At 45.0% G+C, this 23,829-nt stretch overlaps 1 protein-coding gene across 1 annotated transcript; it reads right to left on the bottom strand.

Annotated features, from left to right (window-relative positions):
* Positions 1 to 437: 437 nt before the first annotated feature.
* On the bottom strand, positions 438 to 15,118 carry LOC307243039 (CCR4-NOT transcription complex subunit 6-like; the record flags this gene model as incomplete). The annotated part of the gene is made up of 11 exons (XM_080017690.1): positions 438 to 677; positions 1,833 to 2,032; positions 2,883 to 3,101; positions 4,031 to 4,182; positions 4,809 to 4,963; positions 6,074 to 6,231; positions 7,400 to 7,485; positions 7,564 to 7,750; positions 8,664 to 8,803; positions 14,557 to 14,682; positions 15,018 to 15,118. 11 exons carry the CDS (start codon positions 15,116 to 15,118, stop codon positions 438 to 440), a joined length of 1,764 nt encoding a protein of 587 aa, XP_079873816.1.
* Between the last annotated feature and the right edge of the window lie 8,711 nt (positions 15,119 to 23,829).

The raw sequence follows: 23,829 nt of genomic DNA, 5'->3' as shown, positions 1-23,829 counted from the left end.
TCCTTTCAAAATGGAATTAAGAAATACGAAATACAGCAACTTTGACAGACATATGCAGTAAGACCCTCGTCAGCGGCACCAGGTAGGTTGTTCCCACCAAATCCTTCCGAGCTTTCAAAAACAGTTAAATAGATAATATTAAAAAAAAAAAAACCTCAAAAACAAAATTCAGCCATCAGCAGGGAAACGGTCAAAAAAGTAAAGTACGTGTGCCAACTAGTAAATGGGGCTAAAACTCAACTCAATGCTGGCCAAGTCCTTTGGGTGTTAGGAATGAATCTGCCATAAAATACAGTGACAATAATGATGAAGTTCTGAGTAAAAATGAATCAAGTTAAAGAAAATCCACCCAATCTGCTTACGAGAGGAGAACTCCCAAAAGCTTGAGCGACGTGACCACACCAAAAGGCTTTTCCCGAAAAAGAAGAGGCGCTGGGTCACATGATATGCCGCAGGTAGTTGAGCCCGTTGGGGCGCCAGAGGGGGTGGGGCGGAGTCGGCGGCGGTGCGGGGGGCCGCTGGAGCTCCAGCTGGGCCACCAGGCTGAAGTGGTCCGAGGGCACCAGGGGGTTGGGGCATCCCACCACGTTCTGGGTCAGCCAGCGGTCGGCCGGGGTGCCCAGGAAGCCCAACACGCTCAGGTGGGTCTTTGAGAAGAAGATGTAGTCGATCATGCCCTATGTATAAGAAATAAATAGTAGTAAAAGTAGTTAAATATGCACAGTAAATGGATGTATTTAGGGTGCAGGGATTTAGTAAAAATGTGTTTATGACAATGTAAATACAGAGAGAATCTGAAATTTTAAGAATTATACATTTATTAACCATGTATCCTAGCTACCACTGACATAAATATATTTTAAAATAAAATGTATTCATGTAAAATGATACGTATTTTCATAGCAACATAAGGCTGGCAATTTGACATTTGTGAATAATTATATATAAATCACACTTCATGTAAACTTTCTGTATTCAAGGAGAGGTTTGCTTTGTTTTCCAACCCAGGCTTTATTTAAATGTTTGTTCTCATCATTTCAGCGTTTATAGCACAATCTCACACAACGCTTTACTATTGAGAAACTTACCGCTCTGCTGCAGCTTCTCACTCTGCTTAAATGCAGTCCAATGGGGCAAAGTCTGAAGCCGTAAAAAAAAAAAAAGAAAAAAAAGTTAAATTTCCTTTGCGAAAACAGGAAGCTTGCATCATATTCCCATGCGACTTATTGTATTATTTTTGAACATGTTTTAAGTACACAGTAATATCCCGTTTGATTTGAATTACATCCAGAGCACCACGGTGGCGGCATCAGGTTGCTAGTCGGAAGCGACAACTTCTTGTTTCTAGTCTCGCATATATGGCCAAAAGAGTAAAAAAAAAAAAAAAAACCCTGATAAAAGGAAGAGATACACAATGGAATTAATGTACAAGTCTTAAAAGTTTGCCCCATTAGACTGCATAGAAGCGCAGTGAGGAGCTGCGGCAGAGCGGTACGTTCCCAAATGATGATGATATAAAACGATGGAGCACAACATTTTAATAAAACCTGGGTTGAAAAACAGCAAACCTGTCAATGAACAGCTGTCAGTTCTGCCAGCGCCCTGCAGACGGAGCGAAACCGGCTCCGTGGCGCTCGGCCAAGCAGAGCGAGCCATCCCAGTATTTTCATGCCGTTATCTCTTTAACTTGATTTTATCAACCAAGACCACGTAGGAGAATAAATGACACTACTCTAAGTGAGTTGCTATTATTGCGAGTAATTGTCAGTGCAGATTGGGAACTTTGAATAAGTTACATACACTTCCCGAAATTCAGCGAGAAGGACAAATACCTTGAAGGTCTGTGTGTAGTTGGTGAAGGACAGGGCGTCGTCGTAGACGCTCTTCAGGTGGAAGTTGTGGGTGACGCTTCCGTCGGACTTTCCATTTTTCCCCTTGCAGCTGAAGCTGGGCAGGCACTTCTCGTAGCGCAGCTCCTTGAAGTCTCGGTGTTGCTCCGAGATGCCGCCGCGGCTCAGGTATTCTATCACCCCTGCAGCGAAGGGACGCACTGCAAATCAGAACGTGACAGAATTTAAATCGTCCCGATGCCGGTCCGTGTGATGCCTCCCTGGGCCTCGACAGCCAAGCTTGAGGAGCAGGGGCCTCATTGAAGTGCTCGACCCCTCTCACACCTCAAGAAGGCAGTCGGGTCACATTTGGCCACGACGGAAGCAAATCCTAAAGTCATGGCTGTCATATCTGACCTCTGACCTCCGTTTCGTCATTAAAGTCACAACCGGAAATCAATCGTTTAGGCCCGTGAATTAATCCCCATCAAGACGCCGTCAAGGACATCACCCTGAGGCTTCCTTCATGCAGACCCAGCAGAGGCGATCTGGCGCCGCGCCACCCCCCCCCCTCCTCGTACTTTGGGACTGGTTCGGTGCTTACCTAAAATATTATTCATAACTTGGGGATCGTCTTGAATTAGGACGCTCCTGTAATAGTTAAATTCCTATGTTAAGATTGGATTTGGTCCTTAATACAGTCTAATGTAAAAAAAACCCTAAAAGTAAACTGAACATCATCATCATCGTAAATGGAGATTAGACAGGATTTCAGATTTAGTCAATTTCAGACAGAAGAACATCTCTCAATGTACGACCACCCCTCTGCCATAAACCATGAAAAATAAATGCCATGTAGGGTTACCAAATTTCTAAAAATGTCAGAACATTTTAGGTTCAGCCTCATATCTTAAACTCAATTCCATGAACAGGTAAAAATGTTTGAAACGTGAGACCAAGTATTTTGTTCTTTACATCTCAAAACCATTAAAGAAACCAAAAACATTTTATCCAATTGTAAAAATCAAAATGTTAGAACATTGGAGATCCCACCGGACTCCGGCAGAGAGTTGAGGTCGGCACACAGGATGACGGGGATGGGTGGAGGTGTGGACGGAGGCCAGCTGCTGCCGGAGACCCTCTCTGCGATGGTCTTCAGCTCAGAGAGGAACATCATGGTCTGGATCAGCTTGACGTCGGGGAAGTCCGGGTCCCAGTGTAGGTGGGTGTTGGCCACCAGGATCATCTGCTTCTCCACCACAGGCCTCCACCCTGGAGAAAACCAGGCCAAAAATATAACAGAAGCGGAGAGACAATAAGACGGACGCTCCTATGTCACAACCCTTACAGGCGCTTCTATCAAATATACCGCACCTACAGACCATCAGATGAGGTTTTTGGACTTTTAGATGAGTGAGATTATGGGTTAGGGACAGTACATGCTCACAGATCTGTGCATTACTACCCACTGCCTCAAGAAAAGTGAATTATGACGCATTTTTCGTCCGCACAAACAATACCCAGCTATAAATTTGACAGTGTGCATATTGCCCGTAAACTGATTTCAAAACATATACAGTATAATGCATCACGACTGAAATATAAGGAAGATTTAGCAGACGGGGTTTAATCCAAATCAGGACTAAGATCATTTTACTTAAATTTATTTAGAATAAAAAAAAAAAAAAAAGCCTGTTTTTCGAGATGTTGCTTAAGCCAAGATGAACTACTCTGAGACTAAACTGATGAAGACTAGTCAGCGCCTTCCGCCTGGTCTTCGTCAAGATAATCCCTCTATTGTGAAGATCGACCTGAGACCACATCCATTAATCTGAAAGGCTTCATTTAAACCTACGCTTAGACATAGATTAGTTGCAATCCTCCGTCTGGAAGACAGAGGGTTGGAGACTTTTTTTAAACCAAGACTGAAACTACTTTAAACCATGACTGAGAACAGCCATTTCACTTAGTTCAGATAAAAAAATAAAAGTGATTTAGTCTAAGATTAGGCCAAATCTGTGTCTGCAAGACGGCCCCATTGTGCATTCATTCATTCATGTAGGCTGTAGTTTTGGGATTGAAGGCAAGGCGAAAACATCGGCTTGATAATTTTCACGCCAAATAGGTGTCACTGAAACCAGAGATCAGGAGAGACTGAGAATCCCAAGACGTTCTCCGTAGTTTCCAGGTTCCTCCCTCACCCACAGAGAACGTCTCCTTGTTGACCTCCAGCAGGACGGCCACCCCGATGTTGTCCTTGGTCATCACTCGGTTCAGCATGTCCTCCGAGCCGTGGCAGTTGGCCAGGGCCGTCTGGCTGAACTCCACCACGTGCTTCTGCACCACAGTGAACCTGGGAGGGGGAGGTCAAGGGACACAAAACAGAGTGGCATATTTGAAATGAGCATGCGATTTCGAAATCACAAGCAGGTTCGTGACTCCCCCCATATTTTTGATGGATAAATGTGATCTGTAATGCAACGTTATGTGAAAATAAACTACAGTGTACCGCTGAATTGTTCACCTTTGCAATAACATTTTAGGAACAGAGACCGGCAGCTTGTGAGAATTGCCGGTACGCGCTCCATAAGAGTAGTTTACGTTATGGATACGATTTGTACAGTGATATCAAATGCAATAATATCAAACGAACATGGATCGAACGTCATGGATTTGGAGAATCGTGATTAAAGTTCAATCTTTACTGTTAAAACTGAAACAAAGGTTTAAACCATCCTTTTAATACATCTTGCTTATTTTTGTCAACAGGACGATCAGTCCGGTGCAACGGGATTAACAGCTTAAATTTGATTCAACCCAGGTTTAGAATTAATCCAGGTCTAGAGCTACTCCAGGCTCAGACGTACTCCAGCTTCTTAGTGCAGTATAAAGATACTTTATTAAATCGCCAAAGGGAAATTCCAGTGTTGCAGCAGCAACGTCATACATGACAAACACATCATTTACGTAGACACTCACTTGCTGCTCTTGTAGAACACCGCACAGCCGTCCACGCGCCGCCGTTCCTTTTCTGTAACCACTTTGGCACGAGACTTTGGGCTGAAGTACCCGTCATAGCCGCGCGGTCTCAGCATCTCCAGGAAGAAGGAGTAGTACTGGTCCGTCTCCACTTCCTGTGGACACACGGGTCAGGGGCCCTTCTCCAAAAAAAAAAAAAAAAAAAAAAAATGCAAATAGGTTTTGGCCATCAGATGGCAGTGCTGGACAATATTTAACACTGCGTTGGCCTCAGATAAGGACATCAAATATGGAAAAAAACAAACAAGCCTGGAGTCCTTGTTGAATGTACATATTCGCATTCCACAGCAGTGGTATTTCAAAGATTTACGCATCAACTTCCATATTCCATTTTTTCCATCAATGTGTTTACATGCACTCGAATAAGCCAATCATAATCAGGTTAAGGAAACACCTTACCTCAATTATCTTAATCAAGTTACACTTGAAATAGGTGTTAACCACGACCTGATGGATCTCGCCTCAATCATTAAATTTATTGTGGCATGTAAATACCTTAAACCGTATATTTTTCACAGACGGTAGAGCAACTTCCTGTCAATTTCTTGAACACGACTATTGAGCTTAATCAGATTGAGATGTTTGTCACATACAAGCATTCATATATGTAGTGAAATTGCAACGCACCCGGAGATTTTGCACAATAAGTACTTACTGTGCTGGTCAATAAGGGCAGTGACTGCATGTAAGCGCACGGCATAGTCACACTTAGCGTAGCTTGCAGAGCTAGTTCCTTCAGACAACTTGCCGGCACCAAATGCACATCCACGGTCATAACGGGATGTCCCATTTAAGCAGCCAGTCCGCCCTGGCCCGCCTGCTTGGCTGCACTCCCTCCACCTCCCCTGCATCCACCTGTTGGGCTCTACTCTTCTATCCAGCTCTACTCTCTCACCAAGTTTGCCTGCGTTTGCTGTACCCCTCGCCGGGGGTAGCAGTAGAACCCAGACTCCCGACAACATAAAATACATAAAGATAATTTTAAACGAAATCCAAGAGTTGTCAGTCAAACATATTCAGGGAGATAATTGTGAAACTAAGATCAAAACAGTGATAATTGTACGTTCTCCAAAATCACTTAAGTCCTGTAAATTAAATTAATGGAGACATTTATCTATCAACAGTTTGCTGGGGACCCCCTGAAATGAGACTGACCCCACGTTGAGAACCACTGTACATAATTAGTATTTTCACATGGGCCCCACCTGGAGACAGATGATGTCGGCGTTGTAGGCACTGATCTCCTCCATGACGCCCTTCTTGCGGTAGTCCCAATGCAGCGCCCAGGACGGGCAGTGGGAGTAGAGCTGCTGCGTGGCGTACTTATCGCTCAGCACGTTGTAGCACATGACGCTGAGCAGGGCTGGGGGCGGAGAGGGGGCAAAAATCATCCCCCCCCAAAAAAATAAAAACGCTATTGGAATGAAGAACCTACCAAACAACAACTTGTCAATAAAATAAGCCCTGAATGCAATACCAGGTTATTTATTCACTCACCCCCCTAACCTGTGCTTTCAGCATACAACACTTTATTCACTCATATCGAATAAGTTTTCCTTGAATGCATTCAATGTGTTCTCCCCCAATGTATTATTAAAAAAATATAAAAGCAGTACATTTGTCGTTCATCGTTCATTTAGATTGTTACATTTTCGTTCAACAAAACAATTTTTATTGTTTTGTTGATAATTCTTTGGGGTCATTGTGTATCATTAGGTTGATTGTATGTTGTAAATTTTTTCTTGTTCATTTTTAAAATTGTGAGGTGTGTGTGTGTGTGTGTGTGTGTGTGTGTATGTATGTATATATATATATATATATATATATATATATATATATATATATATATATATATATATATATATATATATATATATATATATTTATTGTTTTTTGTATCCATCGCTCTGTTCCCTCATCATCCATCCATTACCTGTGGATATGAGTCTGTTTTTGGGTCTCACAGCGATCCATGGCCTTGGGGGTCGGGGTTGTGAGAGCGCTGCCAACACCAAGGCAAGGTTTAGGGATTTTTAGGGAACAGGATGAGTACATCAGTGGTATTCACAAGCAGGAGGGGGAAAAAAAAAAACAAAGACCAAAAACAAAAAACAATTGTTGTGGAAGTGGTAAAAGGATTTACTTGGAAGGTTGTCGAGTAAATAATTGATGAGTTTTCGGGTTCCGCTTGGCTCCTGGAGAAGAGCGTAAATATCCTCCGACAAAGGGTTTCCTGTCACAAAACCACCCAGTTTTTATACATATAAAAAAAATACCCTCCCCATTAAATAAACTACACACTTATGAGCTATAAAAAAAAATAAAATAAAAAATAAAAAAGTTAACTGGTCATTACTCAGGAGTACTGTAAATATCCTAAGCATTTTTAATAAATAATAACTCAGTAAGAAACTGTATCAATCAATTATCTTACAAAAGTCCAGAGAAATATGTCATTTAAGTTGCAGAACAGCAAACATGGCTCCAGTGGACGTACATATTAGTCAAGTTATTGATTAATCAGCGCCCACCTTGGAGCTGCAGAGTGTGGAGCTGGAACAGCTTTCCCAGCTCATACGGGAGAATCTGTAACTTGTTGTCATTTAAATGCAGCTCCCTAGAGAAACGGAGAGCCATTTTAAATTTTCTAATCAGACACACTCGGACACGGACACGCACACACCCACCCCCCAACCTGAGAGCGGCCATGTCTCCCAGCTGGCAGGGCAGGCTGCTCAGCTGGTTGCAGGAGGCGTCCAGGAGCTGCAGCCGCCGCAGCCCTGCGATCTCTGGAGACAGGAAGCGCAGGCTGTTGTTGCTGATGTACAGCGCTGTCAGGTGCGTCAGCTTCCACAGGGAGCTGCTCAGGTGCTTCACACGCCCTGGGCAGAAACCAAAAAGCTGATTTTTATTTGCTGTTATTCAATGCTCGCACACGTCCTCAAATGTCAAAATACTCATTTGATTTAAATTCAGTTGTTCTGTCCTTACACTCGGTGTGTAAAAAGTGTGTTAACATGTTAAAAAAAAAATAAAAATTGTTTTGGGTTGTCCTCAAAGAAACAAGAATTAGCTCATGAGTCAAATTATTATTATTTTTTTTATCATGTTATAAGATCATTTTTTGTAATAGTTATTTAAAGATTGACTTCTACTTCCATTTCAGCAGTGACTAAATAAAAGAACACATTGAGTCGGAATAACGATTCAAATCCCCCAGCACTGACTGCTTTTACATCGTTAAGCCGCTTTTACACATAGTTTCCGGTAAATTACTGGGATATCTGAATAGATGGGGCAAGGAACAGTCCCGCAGGAGTTACCCGGTGCCGTCCCGGTCCACGCCCCTCGCACCGGAGAGCGACACGCGGCTCATTCCCTTGCGCACACAAAAATATTACAAAATATTCAACGACAACAAAGCTAACACGGCAACAACCTAGCAAATTATCCACCCTACAAAAGATAAAACTAACCCGTTTTAATATCATTAATGTGAAATTGGACAAATCCACATTCATCCCTTCAAGTCTTCCATTGTGGTTTGCATGTAGCATCACACGATGGCACCACTAGCTAGTGTTAGCATAAGCATGTCGCACAAGACAAATCAAGTATTCCAGCGTCTTTTCTTTTTTCCACAACTACCATGTCTCACTACCACACCACAGATTCAGCTTTTCTTTAAAGCCCCGACTCAAAAAGTGATATGTCCCGCATATTTGCAATTTCATCATCAGGTGCAACCCGTTTAAAAACAGAATTTCAAATAAAAATTAAACAAATAAAACTGACCGGTGATTTCCAGTTCCGACCAGTTGGACTTCTTCCCGGTAGCGGCTTCCTCAGGGGACATGATGGTGGTCAGCGTCCGGACGGGTGGAGCGGGACATTCCTGCTCCTCCTCCTCCTCGGACGTAGGTGTTGCTCTGGAACTAGAGCGAACAAGGGAAGCACGGTTAGGGCCCAACGATCTTGACAAGAAAAACAACCTTTTTTGACGCGGGCTGCCTCCTGAAAGCCGACAGTCGACCTCAAGTTGAGCCGTCGTTTTGTTTTTTTCAGTCACTGTGCGTTACGATAACAGCGTGTAACAGAGAGAAGCTTACGAAAAGCACAGGGATGCCATGTCAATGGGGAATTATAAATAAAAGTGGAATCATAAATATTAGGGCTGCAACGGTACGATATCGAACCGGTCGGTACATCCCCTACGGGTCACTGCGCACACGTGCGCCGCGATATCACGGTAGAAGTCAACCGGAGGTGTTGGCGCGGCGTGCAGTTAGCGCTGCTCCCGATTGAATATACACCGATGGAGCGCCGCCGGCCACGTCGGTCCACGCGGCATTTGTCCCCCCCAGCTACGCAGGCTTTTCCGTAGAAGCAGGAGATTAAACGACGTCTAAATGTTTTGGTAAAAGAGCGCGATCCGCTCTGGTCGCACCACGTCGTTCGTGAAAGATCCGGTTATTTTGAACGGCTCCTTTGTAGGAGTGAAGGGAACCGGGTGATCGACTTTTTTTTGGGTTCAAGTTTTACAGTTTCTTGTCGTGTTGTTTGTTTGTTTAAAGGTGCCGTCTTCTGCCGCCGGCAAATGTTGCCCCCTCTATGTGAAGGGACAGCCAATGCCCCTTCCTCGCTAGGCGGCGCCCTGGCTGAAGAGGAGCGCACCCACTGTCGCGTCCACCAAGCGAAGGCACACGCACACTGGTCTGACTGAGGTTTTTTTGCTATTTGTGTGTGAAAAATACTGTCTGTACCGTTCCTACACAAAAATAACTAACGTTAGTACTGGTTTAATTTACTTTTTATTGTGAAACGTTTTTAAAATATTGTATAAATAATAAGAGAAATTACTATTTGAATGATCTACTATGCCGGACACCTCCCCGGCAATCAGATGAACTTATGCAAATGAGAACAACCCACCAATGAACTTTAACCCAGCCTCCCGCCACAGTCATAGAGCGTTAAACTAGTTATTTGTGGTAGACTACAATAGAAACATTCTTTAAACCTTTTAACTTATTACATTTAAAAAAAAAAAAAAAATCTTAAAATATAAAAAATAAAAAAACCCCGAAACGTACTGTTAACCATGGCCACAAAACCGCGATACATACCAAACCGTGAGCCCACTGTACCCGCCACAGCCCTAGTAAATATACTGTATTTTTATATGTGTGAATCATCCGCGAACAGGGTTCCCCATGCTCCCCATCGCTGTGCCCCGTTCCTCCAAATCAAAACTAAACACCAGTGTGGGGACAGGGCACGAAGTAGGATGGGCACCAGAGGGGACGATCAGGGCGCAATCTCCTTGGCCCTGCCATTGTCACCCAGAGCGGGTAGAGGAGCAAGTCCTGCCCCCACCCCCCGCACATATCTCCGGCAATGTCTCATCTGATAATAGCCAAAATGCTTCTTATTGCAAATTAGAAGTGGGTTATATAGCCTAGATCAGGGGTGGCCAACCAGTCAGAGACTAAGAGCCACTTTTTTTACTGTGTTACTGCAAAGAGCCACATCATACACATGGGCACACATGAACATCACCCCATCCCTTCCTCACACACACACACACACACACACACACACACACACCTCTGCTCAGCCAGATTTATTGTAAATGTCACACACCAACATGATAATGACAGAAATTGACTCCTAGCCCCCGCGACCCGACTAAGGATAATCGGTTGAAGATGGATGGATGGATGGATGGAGTACTTAGACCACAGGCCTGTTATTTTCAACAATTAACATTGTGTGCACTGTCTCACACACACAAACTCTCAGTTCAACCAAGTCCACAAACAAAAATATAACATTGTGTGCACTGTCTCACACACACAAACTCTCAGTTCAACCAAGTCCACAAACAAAAATATAACATTGTGTGCACTGTCTCACACACACAAACTCTCAGTTCAAAAAGTACTGTTGTTTATTTATTCATAGAGGGAGGAATTGGACTTCGGGTTTAATGATAAGGATGTATTTTTTTCATGTTGGGTCAATTTATTCAATAGTGTCCCTTAAACCCTAACCTTTAAGAATCAGTTTTGGCTCTTGCCTACCATACACGATCTGATGCTTTGGCCATCCACATATACCTGGGACTAGGTGTTCCAGAGTCCTGGCCACATTTTTGAAAAAAAAAAAAAAGTAAGTACTGTAAGTACTGAAAGTACTGCGTTTCCGCGGTATACCTCTCAGTTCAACCAAGTCCACAAACAAAAATATAATAATTAACAATAGCGTTTTTCTCTTACTATGCATGTTGCTTAGTGGGACTTCTGGCATTCCTTGTCTTGAACAATGCTCTTCAAATCTGGCTTGAATTCCGTTGTTGCCACTCGAAGCAATTCTTTCACATGGGTGTCATTGACAGTATCTTAAGCGCAGCCCGTTTGACTTTGGGGCATTTTTCCATTGGCACACTTCTCCAGAACTCAATGGTCCCTTCCCTTAAAGCAGCTTTCAGTCGGTCCTCCTCCTGCAGCTCGCGAGTCGCGACACACACACACACACACACCCCTCCAGCCTTCACAGTTCTCCATCGGAGATGTTCGATACGCAACGCAATTCACCGGCCGATCCATCTTATATGTTGACTACTAACCATGTCAATAGTGTTGAAAATAAACTTCCAAATTTTTTTGAATCTTATTTGGTGTTTTATTAGTCCTAATGCCGCGTTAGACGCGTTCGAGGCGACTGGAACGCGTCTATACGTTGACTTTGTATGGAGGCGCGCCGCCCCGGCGCTTTTGGTGTAAACGCGGCATTAGGACTAATAAAACAGGGGTTAATGGGACATGACTCCTGCTGCTGTTCGCTTTGAGTAAATGAGGAAGTGATCCGCGGTGGAAAACGAGTGATATATCATAGCGATTTTATAATCACAATAGGGAATGAATGGCTGAGCTTTTTTTTTCTGAGTTTTTGACGCTTGTCATGTGAAAGAGCCGCATGAAACCAGCCAAAGAGCCGCATGAGGCTCGCGAGCCGCGGGTTGGCCAGGCCTGGCCTAGATGGTGAGGAAATGCATGTTCTTGATTTCACCAATACCACACACAGTACCGGTAACGTCCGGGCTTATCAATACTGCGGCTTTAGATAATTAAGCCCCTGGGCCCCCTTTAATGCCGAGTGTCAGTACCCAACCCTAGGCACAAGCGATCGATTGGGGCTGTGGCCGCAGGGCGTTCCATAACCGACAACTTCCTTTCCACGGTGACCGTAACGTTTTAGTAGTTTACTGCTTCTCCATTCTGAATGATCATAAAATGTAGTTTAACTTCAATTAAAACACATGAAAAAAATAAACATTTTGCCTTTGACAACTCTTGGTCTTTCAGTTTGTTTGTTTTTTTTTTTTTTTTGTTTTTTAATCACATGTTCCTGAAGCAACCCGGCAGCCTGACGGTGTGAACCAGCAGGGAGTGGGCGGACCCCGTTGGTTCAGTGGGTCCGAGTGAGTGACTGGACGACTTGACGCTCGGCTGTAGCTCCTGTTGAGCGGTTCTGACTCGTGGGTCAGTGAGAGCAGCTCTGGACGCTTGACAGCTTCTTCTGAGCAAGCCCCAGGAACAGCGCCGGGCTTTCAAGCCAATTTGACACGCTGCATTTGACACGGTTGACCACAACTTATTACTAGACCCACTGGAAAACTGGGTGGGACTTCCTGACACAGGACTAATAAACTTGTTTAAAATCCTACTTAAAAAGGACAGGGACTACTTTGGAAAACAAAATGTTACCATAATCACGCAGACTACACACAAATTACACCAGTACAATCACTGAGCAAGTGCACTGAACAAATCAAACGATTGGATGTGCCAGAATTTTCCCCAGACTAAATACGGCTAAAAGTCGGCGCTCAGCTTCAAATGGGTAATGTTAAAAAGCACAAACCAAGCCAGAAATTGTGGCGTAGTCATGGACTCGGACCTAAATTCCAACAGCCACACACACAACAGATGGACCAGACGGCTGCAGTGGATTCAGAACGCTGCGGCTGGAGTCCTCACTAAGACCAAGAAAGTGGATCGTATCACGGGCAGTTCTCAGATCCTTACGTCGGCTTCCTGTCCCTAAAATAATTGATTTGAAAATGCTACTGTAGACACACGACAGTTTGTTTCTTTTGCACTTTGTCTTGATGCTTCCGATGATTAAAGCACCTTGAACTGCCTTGTTGAAATGTGAATACTAGTGGATCTGAAACAGCGATATCAGATTAGACCTGATCTCATGACGTAAAGACCTCCAGACCGGTTCTCCGGGGCTCGGATAGCTTTCATGACAAGGTAAAACGCTATTCGGGGAATAGGCGAAATAATTGGTAACAAAGAGTAAAATGAGGTTTCTGTGATTCATTTCCTGCACTATAACATTCATGCATTCAGAACTTTAAAGCCATGCATTCTATGTCCTTCTATAATGTGTTTCTTTTGTACTTTGTCTGAATGTTTCTGATGTTTTACGTAAACCACTTTGAATTGCCTTGTTGTTAAAATGTGCTATAAAAAATAAACTTGCCGCCGTAAAAAAAAAAAAAGTTTTTCCGCCACTCGATCATGGGAAAAGGAGCGGCTGTAAAACGGGGGATTATTGTTTATTTTTCTTATTTTATTTTCTTTTTTCCTTTTGAGCGTCACAACCGCCGCAAAATTTGATCCAGTCAAATTTGGAACGTCTGGGGATTCCCCGCGCGCCGGGTGACTCAAAAACCCGACTCTTTAGACACACACACACTTGATTACAGAGGTCTGATTTAATTAATTACACAAAGTAAAGCTTCAGCCTTTATTTAGGATCCATCCATCGCTCGGGTTTGCAAGTTCCAGTGTGTATTTGGTATACAGCGTTTCCCCAAAGTGTGGCCCACGGCAACCCCCCCCCCCCCCCCGGTGGGCCGTGATGGTACCGCAGGTGGGCCACGAGAGGTTCTTCACAATAGAGGAAAAGTTTCGCGAAAATCTCGTAACTACGACTGAAGTCGCCATTCAACATTTGCGATTCGATATTTATGTCCATGAGGAAAACAACCAACAATAACAAAGCCACGCGATTTAAATGGCGTGTCAGTCCTCATTTATCTCACCTATTTTTTCGAGCGGGATCGTATCTTTCTCCCCGTCACTGGCGGGATGAATACGTCATCGTCGGCGGGGGAGGAGTTAAAATGGAGGACGGATTCAAGGGTCGGGTTTGGGCGGGGCCGCAGGAAGACTCGCACACTTTAAGTCGGGCCGCGTCATTCTTAAGTTTGGGAACGGGCTGTGGCACGAGAGCGCGTCGAGATATAAAATATTTAGCAAAAAGCTTTTCTTTGTGGTTCGGCATTCGCAACCAAAACCAATCAATAATGGATGCCATTGTTTGTGGGAAATAGCAAGTCCAGACGACTATTTTTACCTTACGTTAGAATGTTGGCTCCCATCATTTATAAATGTCCACAGCACATCACGCAATGCTGATTTTGAATAGAAATTGTGATTCCGCCGCCCCCCCCCCCCCCAAAAAAATGAACATTTCACCTTAAAGTACCAGTGCGTAAACTTTAGCGGCATCTAGCGGAACGGACCCCTGGTATTCACATTTAACTAGAGTACAACCCCACGAAACAGGAGTCGCCGTGTCTTCGTTACCTGTGCGTGGGGAGCGGGTCCACCTTTCGCGGGGGCCGCCATGTTGCGCCGCCATGTTTCTACAGGCGCCCAGAGGGGACAAACCCAAAACGCCGGCTCTTCCTCCGACCTCCCGCAACGTTACCGCGTGGTCCGTGCGGCCTTCGACTCTGCAAACGGACAATGAGACGTGTGTCCCGCGAACGCTACGTCGGCGTCCGACTCAGCCGGCGGCATAGAAGGGCTTGTTAGCGTTACGTCGCTAATGCTACGCACTCATGGGGCTAAGCTTAGCTTCCCCTACGTCTGGAAAAACAACAACCCACCGCTAGATGCCGCTAAATTCTACACACACACACCGGTACGGGAACCATATTAAAAATGAATAAAATGTACAAGAAAAACAAAACAAACTTATTATTATTATTTTTTTTAAACAAACAAATGAAGCACGTGTTGCCACGGAGCAAAGGGTTTACTATTAGGGACATAGAGGTGTCCGTACCTGCTGGCCATGGACGGGGCCGGGGGCCGGGGGCAGGTGAATGTGAATGTGGTGGCGGTTGGAGTTGGAGGTGGTGGTGGTGGAGGTGGGGCAGCCTCCATGTCGGGCTTGGTGCGTGGGCTAAATGAAAAGTCAATCACGGCGGAATATTTCTCACCTGTGGATGGTTAAGAGGCCAAGCGGGACGGAGCGTCTGTCCCTTCCGCCGCCACAGCGGGCGGGTGCGTTCGCTCCGCAGTCCGGGGCGTCAGGGAGGGAGGGGTTAAATGATGGAATATTCACATTATTATTATAGTTATTATTGTTATGATTAACATTACCATTATTATAGCTATTATTGTTATTATTATTATGGTGATGATTGTTATTTTTGTTACAATTATAATAATTATTTGTATTATTTTTACAATTTATCCTTGTTATCATTATTATTATTATTATTATTATTATTATTATTATATATATATTAAATATAATCGATATAATATAATTATAATAATATTAATAATAATAATATTGTTGTTATAATTGTTATTGTTATGATCATCATTATTGTGATTATCATTATTTTTGTTATTATTATTTTGTTGTTATTATTCTTGTAATTATTATTATTAATATTATTATTATTATTGTTGTTGTTATTTATTTATATTTTTAAATTGTTATTATCGTTTTTGTTATTATTCTTGTAATTATTATTATTATTATTATTATTATTATTATTGTTATTATTATTGTTATTATTATATTGTTATTATTATGATGATTATTATTGTTATTATTATTATTATCGTTATTATTATTATTATTATTGTTGTTGTTGTTATTATTATTATTATGATTATTATTATTGTTATCAATATTATTATAATGATTATTATTATTATTATTATTATTCTAATTATTGTTATTATTATTATTATTATTATTGTTATTATTGTTATTATTATTGTTATCGTTATTATTATTATTGTTATTATTGTTATTGTTATTGTTATTATTATTGTTATTATTATAATTATTATTGTTATTATTATTATTGTAATGATTGACTGGGATGCTGGTTTCGTGTTTGATCTTTTTTCAATGCGCCTCTACAAGCACGCGCAGCAGTGTGCGCACTCCCAACCTCACAGGAGCGTTAATGTTGTGAACTGTTGTTTGTTTATATATACAAATATTTAAAAGCAAATACTGACCTACGCAACATTATTAGGCAGTACTTGTTCAATTTGACTGAGCGAATGAATGCAAGAGGTAATTAATCAATTAAAGTCTGCATGATTTTGATAAAAAAAAATTCAGATACCCCCCACATTAATGAACCACAATGATTCTTATGAAACCGCATGAACAGAGATAAAACATGTTGAGCTGTCACGTGTAAAAGTGTGTGTGTCTTCCATCCTCCCAGGTTGCGTGAAAAGCTGAGAAAACGTTAAACAAAAAAAAAAAAAAACAACAAAAACAAAAGGAAAGGTTTGCTGGCCCCGTGCAGTCTCTGGAGCTGTCAGCAGGGGGCAGTACCGCGCTGAAGAACAGAACATGTGAACTTTAAACTTGAACAAACAAGAATCCACAATATCACAGGGAGGGATCAACTTCCGGTGTTTTATTGTTCTATTGATTTATTGATTCCATCAAATAGGAATGGGGATTTATGTGAGAAACAGATGAAGACGATTTGTATGGACTGTGTGTGTGTGTGTGTGTGTGTGTGTGTGTGTGTGTGTTTTGGGCCATGAGATCATCCTCCTGCAGCTGGAAGGAGCGGCTGCTGTCTCGGAGGGCCCTCTTGACCTCCCCTCCTCCTCCTCCACCCTCCTCCGCCCCCCTCCGCCCTCCTCTGCGACCCTCCTCCTCCATCCTCCTCCGGACCTACTCCGTCCTCTGTCCTCCTCCCCTTCTGCGTTCTCCTTCCCTCCTCCTCCACCGTCCTCCCTCTTCATCTGGACCTCCTCCAGCCTCCTTACTCCTCCTCAATTCTCCACCCTCCTCATCCGTCCTCCTCCCTCCATCCTCCTCCGTTCACCTCTGGACTTCCTCTGTCTTTCTTCCCTCCTCCTCCATCTTCCTCCCTCTTCATCTGGAACTCCTCCATCCTTTCCTCAGTCCTCCTCCTCCTTCTTCCTCCTTATCCCTCCTCCCTCCTCCTCCATCCACATCCGGACCTTCTCCCTCCTCTGTTTTCCCCCCCTCCTCCTCCATCCACCTCCCTCTTTATCTGGACCTCATCCATCCTCCTCCCTCCTCCTCCTTCCACCTCTGGACCCCCTCCTCCATCCTCCTCCCTTCTCTGCTCCCTCTGCTACTCTCCTCCTCCATCCTCCTCAGGACCTACTCCCTCCTCCATCCTCCTTTCCTCCTCATCCATCCCCTCCCTCTTCCTCTGGACGCCCTCATCCTTTTCCCTCATCCTCCTTTCTCCAGCCTCCTCATCCCTCTTCCTCCCTGGATCCTCCTCTGTCTCCATCTGGACCTCCTCCGTCGCCCTCGATCCTCCTCTGGACCTTCTCCCTCTGCCTCCGGACCTACTCCATCCTCATCCTTTTTCATCTGGACCTCATCCATTCTCCTCCCTCCTCCTCATCCCCCTCTGGACCTCCTCCCCTGTCTTCCTCCCTCCACCTCCATCCTCCTCTGGATCTCCTCCCTCCTCTCTGGACCTCCTCCCCTCTGCTACCCTCCACCACCATCCTCCTCCAGACCTACTGCTTCCTCTACAATACTCTGTCCTCCTTCCCTCCATCTTGATCTGGACCTCCTCTGTCCTCCCGCCTCCTCACTCCTCCTTTCTCCACCCTCCTCATCCCTCCTCCTCCATCCATCCTCCTCTGGACCTCCTCCTCCCTCCTCTGCTCCCTCCACTACCCTCTTCCTCAACTGTCCTCTGGACCTACTCCCTCCTCTATCCTACTTCCCTCCTCCTCCTCCCTCTTCATCTGTACCTCCTGCTCCCTCTTCCACCCTCCTCTCACCATCCCCCTTCGTCCCCCTCTGGACCGCCTCCTCTGTCCTCCTCCACCCTCTTCCCCTTCTTCCTCTGGACCTCCTGCTCCCTCCTCTGCTCCTTCCGCTACCCTCCTCCTCCATCCTGTTCTGGACCTCCTCCCTCCTCTGTCCTCCTTCATCCTCCCTCCATCCTCCTCCCTCTTCATCTCAACCTCCTCTGTCCTCCACCCTCCCTCCTCCTCTGGAGCTCCTCCCTCCTCCTCGGGACCCCCCGCCCCCACCCGCCTCCTCCTCTGGACCTCCTCCTCCGTCCTCCGCTCCACTCCGGGACCAGAGCCACGTGACCCGTCCAGCTACACATAAACAATGCGCAAAGATAAAAAAAAAACTAAATCCCAACTACATGTTGGAATTGTTAATGAAATGCTGATGTCAAGAAATGCATTTAATTAAAGCACCTTTTCTCAACTGCAACATCATAAGCATTTCCCCGACCTGCTCGTGGCAATCTCACAAAAAAATAAAAAATAAAAGTATAAAATACAGCACGAAGCCCGAAAGTGTAACTGTGGCTTGGACTTGCGGTAATAGCCTGGATCCATTAGAGGTCAGGCTTTACAACGCATCGTATTCAATCATTCTATTCAGCGATGTCTTGCTGCTGACGTATGGATGAAGGTTCATTTCGGCTTACACTCTTTTAAAGGGAAAATGTAAAAAAAAAAAGGAGGATTTCAATATAGAATACCTCCACCTGGGCTTATGGAGCCTCTTTTTGTTCCGGTTTTTGATCGTTAAGGAACAAGTTAAGGTGCGAACATCGAAGGTGGCATTAAAAAAAAGTGGAGATGTGAGTCGATACGTCGCCTTCCTCTGCACACGCATACAAGGACGAGCGGTGGGCCGTGCGGTCCGTCTCCTCTCTTAACCGCGAAAAGGGTCCAAAAGGTTTCAAATCCGCGGCCCAAAATGGGGGCTTTGAAGAGTCTTGGAGGGGCCGGAGGAAGGTCTGCTACCCCGGACGCGGGCAGCCACGGCACTTGTGCTGCCGGTTGACGAAACGGCTCGAGAGCCCCCGTGAGACCCAGAAGCGACGGCCAGCTTCCGCCAGCGCACGCTCGGGGCCAGGGCGGAGTCGTTCGGGGTCGTCGTCCTGTACGAGCGGTTTAGTCACGGGTCACGCTCAGGAATCCACCGCGACGGCGTCAGCGATCGAGTTCCGCTGGAATATACAGAACCCATATCTTGGTTGTGGGGCGGAGACGTGGGCTTTCCCTGGGGAGGGGCCTTGAATCAGCGTTGCGTTGAGTTTCGATTCGCCGCCACCGTGGGAACCGCAGCTGGAGAACCCGGAGTGGGCGCAGGGGTTGGAGGTCGACGGCGTCGCCGGAGAACAACCGCCATCTGGTCTTCACGGGTCCTCGGGACGCCGACGGGGACGCTTCCAGGCCGAGTCGGCTCGACGCTTCGCCGATTATTCTTTTTTTTTCCCGGGAACGGATTTGCCCGTTTCCGCTCTACATAAAGCCGGCGGGCGGGCGTCCCGGTTCACAGCGCGGACGCCCCCTCTGTACCTGGGCTGTTAGTCTCAAAGCATGCATGAAGAGAATTGAGTTAATACGGGAGGGGAGCAGGCGCCGCTGTGCCACAGCTGACTCCCCCTTTGGGTTTTCCCCCCCACGACACTCCTGAAACCCAACATGCTGCACAGCGTGGGGCCGCGGCAGGGACCCCACATTGTCCTGCTCCGATCTGCATCGCTTTTCAGAGGTTCCGGTCGATGGCCGAAAAACGCTTCTGAGTCTCGTTCTCTAGGCATGTTTGCGTTTTATCCATTTTTTATACGCTGTACGACTGAGTTCTTGTGAGTTGAGCGACACTTTGGCTTTTAAATCTTTTGTTGTTTTTTTAATCCGATTTAATAGATATATTGACGTGACTATTTTTTTAGATCAAATTCTCTCAGTTCCCTCTCTCTCGTGCACACACACACACACACACTCACACACACACACACACACACACACACACACACAGAAACACACACACACACAGAAACACACACATACACACACAGAAATACACACACACACACACACACACACACAGAAATACACACACACACACAAAACAAACACACACATACAGTATATAGACTTATGAGCTACACACACTGTTGTTGATGTGTGAGTGAGTTTCGTGAGCAGTAGTTTTTTTTTGGGGGGGGGGGGGGCGTGACTGATCCTATGGTTCAGAACTCATCTCACTTCAAAGTCCTCCCCTCGCTCCTCCACCCCCCCCCCCATCGCCTCGTCCTCGTTATCCACCGTGCCGTGTGATTAATTCATGCCGATGGGTCACGGGGTTTGGGGCGAGAGGCTTCCTCGATTCTTTTAATATGAGCCGAAAGCGTTGCGATATAAAAATAAAAAATAAAAAACTTTTGAAAGTCACGTTTCAACATTTCGGTCGCGGCGTATCCAGGGTGATGGGGGGGGGGGGGGGTGTCGAGGGCTCGGCGAACATCTGCATGATTCATCTGGAAGGAGCTTGGCGTCGCAGCGTCAAAAAGAAAATCATGCAGCATCACGTCGCGTAACGACCGAAAGGGAAAGGAAAGGAGAATAGGTAATGCATGTCCCCAGCCTGAAAGCAGGGCTTCACACACAGCGACGCAAGACTCGCGGACCTCTTTCAAGCGACTCGGGGGGGGGGGGGGGGGTCTCGTTCAGACGCGACTCCGTAACGGCAGCGACACGCGGGCCAATCAACCCGACGGAGGCGCGGCGAACTTATCGTCCAAGCGCGCTGGATAAGGAGACCTGGCGGTGCCGGGGGCAGCCAACCATAAGATTGGCTCTCAGTCTGAAAGCGCACGCCCCGGGGAGTGCCCCCCCCCCCACCGCTTGTTTTTTCTGTCCTTTTAAAAGTCCGGGCCGCTCACGTCGACGGCGTCGCCTCATAAACGGCGAGGCTCGTTTTTCTTGTTTGAATGATGAGATTCGCTGCAAACACGGGAAACGTCCAGTTTGTCTGGTGGAGTTCTTGTCGTTGTCATCTCGTCAGGCCGCCAGACCATAAGTAGCTCGGAGCAAATTGGTTTTAATGCAGAGTTCGGACGACGTGATTCCGGCCCGATCTTCCGTCCGCCGACAGGCTTTTTTTGGACGTGGCCGAGCCGGGCCCCGGATGGCAGGAAAATCACGACGCGATCCCACTGCTCGGAGAGACATCAAGCAGGTTTAATATCTGGTCGCGTCGGGGTCGCGTCGGGAGCGACCGCAACGAGCTACAGCCAATCAGAGCGGACACGTGCTGACGGAGGGGAGCAGTCGAGACGGGAGTGCACGGAGCAGCGGCCAGAAACACTCAACGTAAGTATTTTACTTTTCTCCTCTGGGTTTTTAATATATTTCTTATTTAAATTCCTCCTTCGTTATCATTATTTATTTTACAGTGTTCAAGAATCTAATAAAAAACTGTCACCGTTCAGCCATGTAGCGTGAAACCACCACGACGTCAAGATTCCCCATCACAAGACAGAAAGTTGTTTAGTGTGAACAGCACAGAGATCTGACCGCCTTGAAAGTGGTGTCGTGTCCGTGGCATTAGTAGGACAACACGCAGGTGAGTACCAGCGACAGGCCCCGCCCCTATCCCCAGATCACGCCCCCTGGCCCCGCCCCCTAGAACCATGTTATTAGTTTGGAAGCAGGACGACCGCCCACAGCGTCTCCGCCCTTCCCTAACCCACTATTCTGCTTGAATTTCTCCGGACGTCCGTTAGTTCGACGCGGGGCTGCGGCCATGTGAGATCGCACACAGGCTGAAACACTCGAAACGAAAAGACCCGAGAGCCCACGAGTCTCGAGTCACGCAGGCGCCCCAAGCAGAGGCGATGACACCCGAACCCATTCCCCAACGGCCATCCGTGATCAGCATCAGGGGGAATCCCATTGACAACGCAGAGCCGACCGCCCTGTCTCCCATTCAACGGAAGTTACACCAACTGAATCAAACCAACAAAGCGTGGGAAAATTGAGCGAATCTTTTTTTACTGAGTCACTCGTAAAGAGCCGAATCTCTCAAAAGAGTCAAACTTTTCATCACCCCTTCCAATGCTTTTTACCCTCGGAGACCTCCTAAAACCATGTGTTTATCTGTGGTGGGCAGGGCTATTTTATTTCTTTTTTTAATCAGAATGGTTCTTTTTTCTTTCCAGAGAGACAACGATTTTTAGGCTACACAATACATCTAAACACGTATTCTTGTATTTTTTTTTCAATTTAGATTGACAAAAACAATTGTTTTTAATAATATTTGACTATTTAGGAAACATAAAAAATCACATACTTCTGATTTCCTATGTTAAAATCATACATGAATAATACTATAAATCGTTGTGTATGACTGCTTGTGTACCCATATGAGTAAGTTGAGTCCTTTAATTAGGAAAAAAATAATAATTATATATATATATATATATAATAAAAAAAAAATTTCACCCAAAGAACCACAGGGTGCGTAGGTAGAACGTGTCCCATCCTGTGTACGTGTTCAGGAAACACTCCAGTGAATTGATATAAACGCCAGTGGAGCGGCAAGAAAAACTGCTGCTCTTTACAAAAAATAAGGATTTTCTTCTTTTTTTTTTTTTTTTTTTTTACATTTAAACTTCATTTTACCCCAAAACAGAATGCATATTTTAGTTCAGTTCATCTGCAGCCTCTGGGTACAGAAAACACACACACACGCACGCACACACACACACGCATGCATGCACACAAACACACACATGCACACAAACACACGCATGCACACAAACACACGCACACACACGCACGGACACACAAACACACACATGCAGACAACCACACACACGCACACAAACACACGCATGCACACAAACACACGCACGGACACACAAGCACACGCATGCACACAAACGCACGTGTGAACGGTGACATTTTGCATTGTTATGTAATTATTTCCGTGCGCACAGAGTTTATGTTCCCACACCACACGGTTTGTAGATCCAGATGTATACTGGATGTTGTTTTTAACGCATTAAAAACACTAAATTGACACTTTCTGTGAACGGTCAGCATGCCCTGAGGATGACATGGCTCTGTTATTCAGAACTGTGAATTTCCTGCAGATTAGTATTAAATAAGTAGTAAATCGGAAAGGGAGGCTTGGATGCTTTAACATCATCACCGCCATGTATAAGTAGGAGGATTTTAGCCTTAAGATTGCAATACATGTTGTGCGATTGTGTATTTATTCCATAACCTCCCATAACTTCCATAGCCAGAACAAATTAGGGGAAGGGGGGAGCTGTACTCAAAAACTGACTTCCATTACCAATTAGAATCCCAGCTACTGACTGATTTTTACTTAGCTTATCCTGTGCATAGTATCGCTTTCTTGTGTATTCTGTATATTTGTATTTTGGTATTACATTTTTATAAAGAAAAACATTTTTTCTTTTTTTGTTTTTACTTGGCTGCTTTCTTTTTTTGTACAATTTTGTACATTGCTTTCTATATTCTTGTTCATTCTTTTCTTTACGCAAACTGTCGGCAATGCGCCAATCTTTTGCCCACCAAATTCCTCGTATGTCAAAAAGTACTTGGCCAAATAGAGGGATCGATTCTGAATTATTAAATATTCTAAAATATTAGTCACTAGTCACTAATATTCTCCAGTTAAAAGCAGAGCTGTCCATCTCTCTCGTTCACCCTGGAAAGGTTATACCTTAAAATTATATATATATATATATATATATATATATATATATATATATATATATATATCATCAATGCACACACAATAGTAGATTTAGGGTACTTGGCCG

The sequence above is a fragment of the Zeus faber genome (genome assembly GCF_960531495.2).
Source record: "Zeus faber genome assembly, chromosome: 17".
In the NCBI taxonomy this organism is placed as follows: domain Eukaryota; kingdom Metazoa; phylum Chordata; class Actinopteri; order Zeiformes; family Zeidae; genus Zeus; species Zeus faber.
Note: the sequence above shows the minus strand (reverse complement) of the source record. Positions and strands in the feature narration are given on the sequence as shown.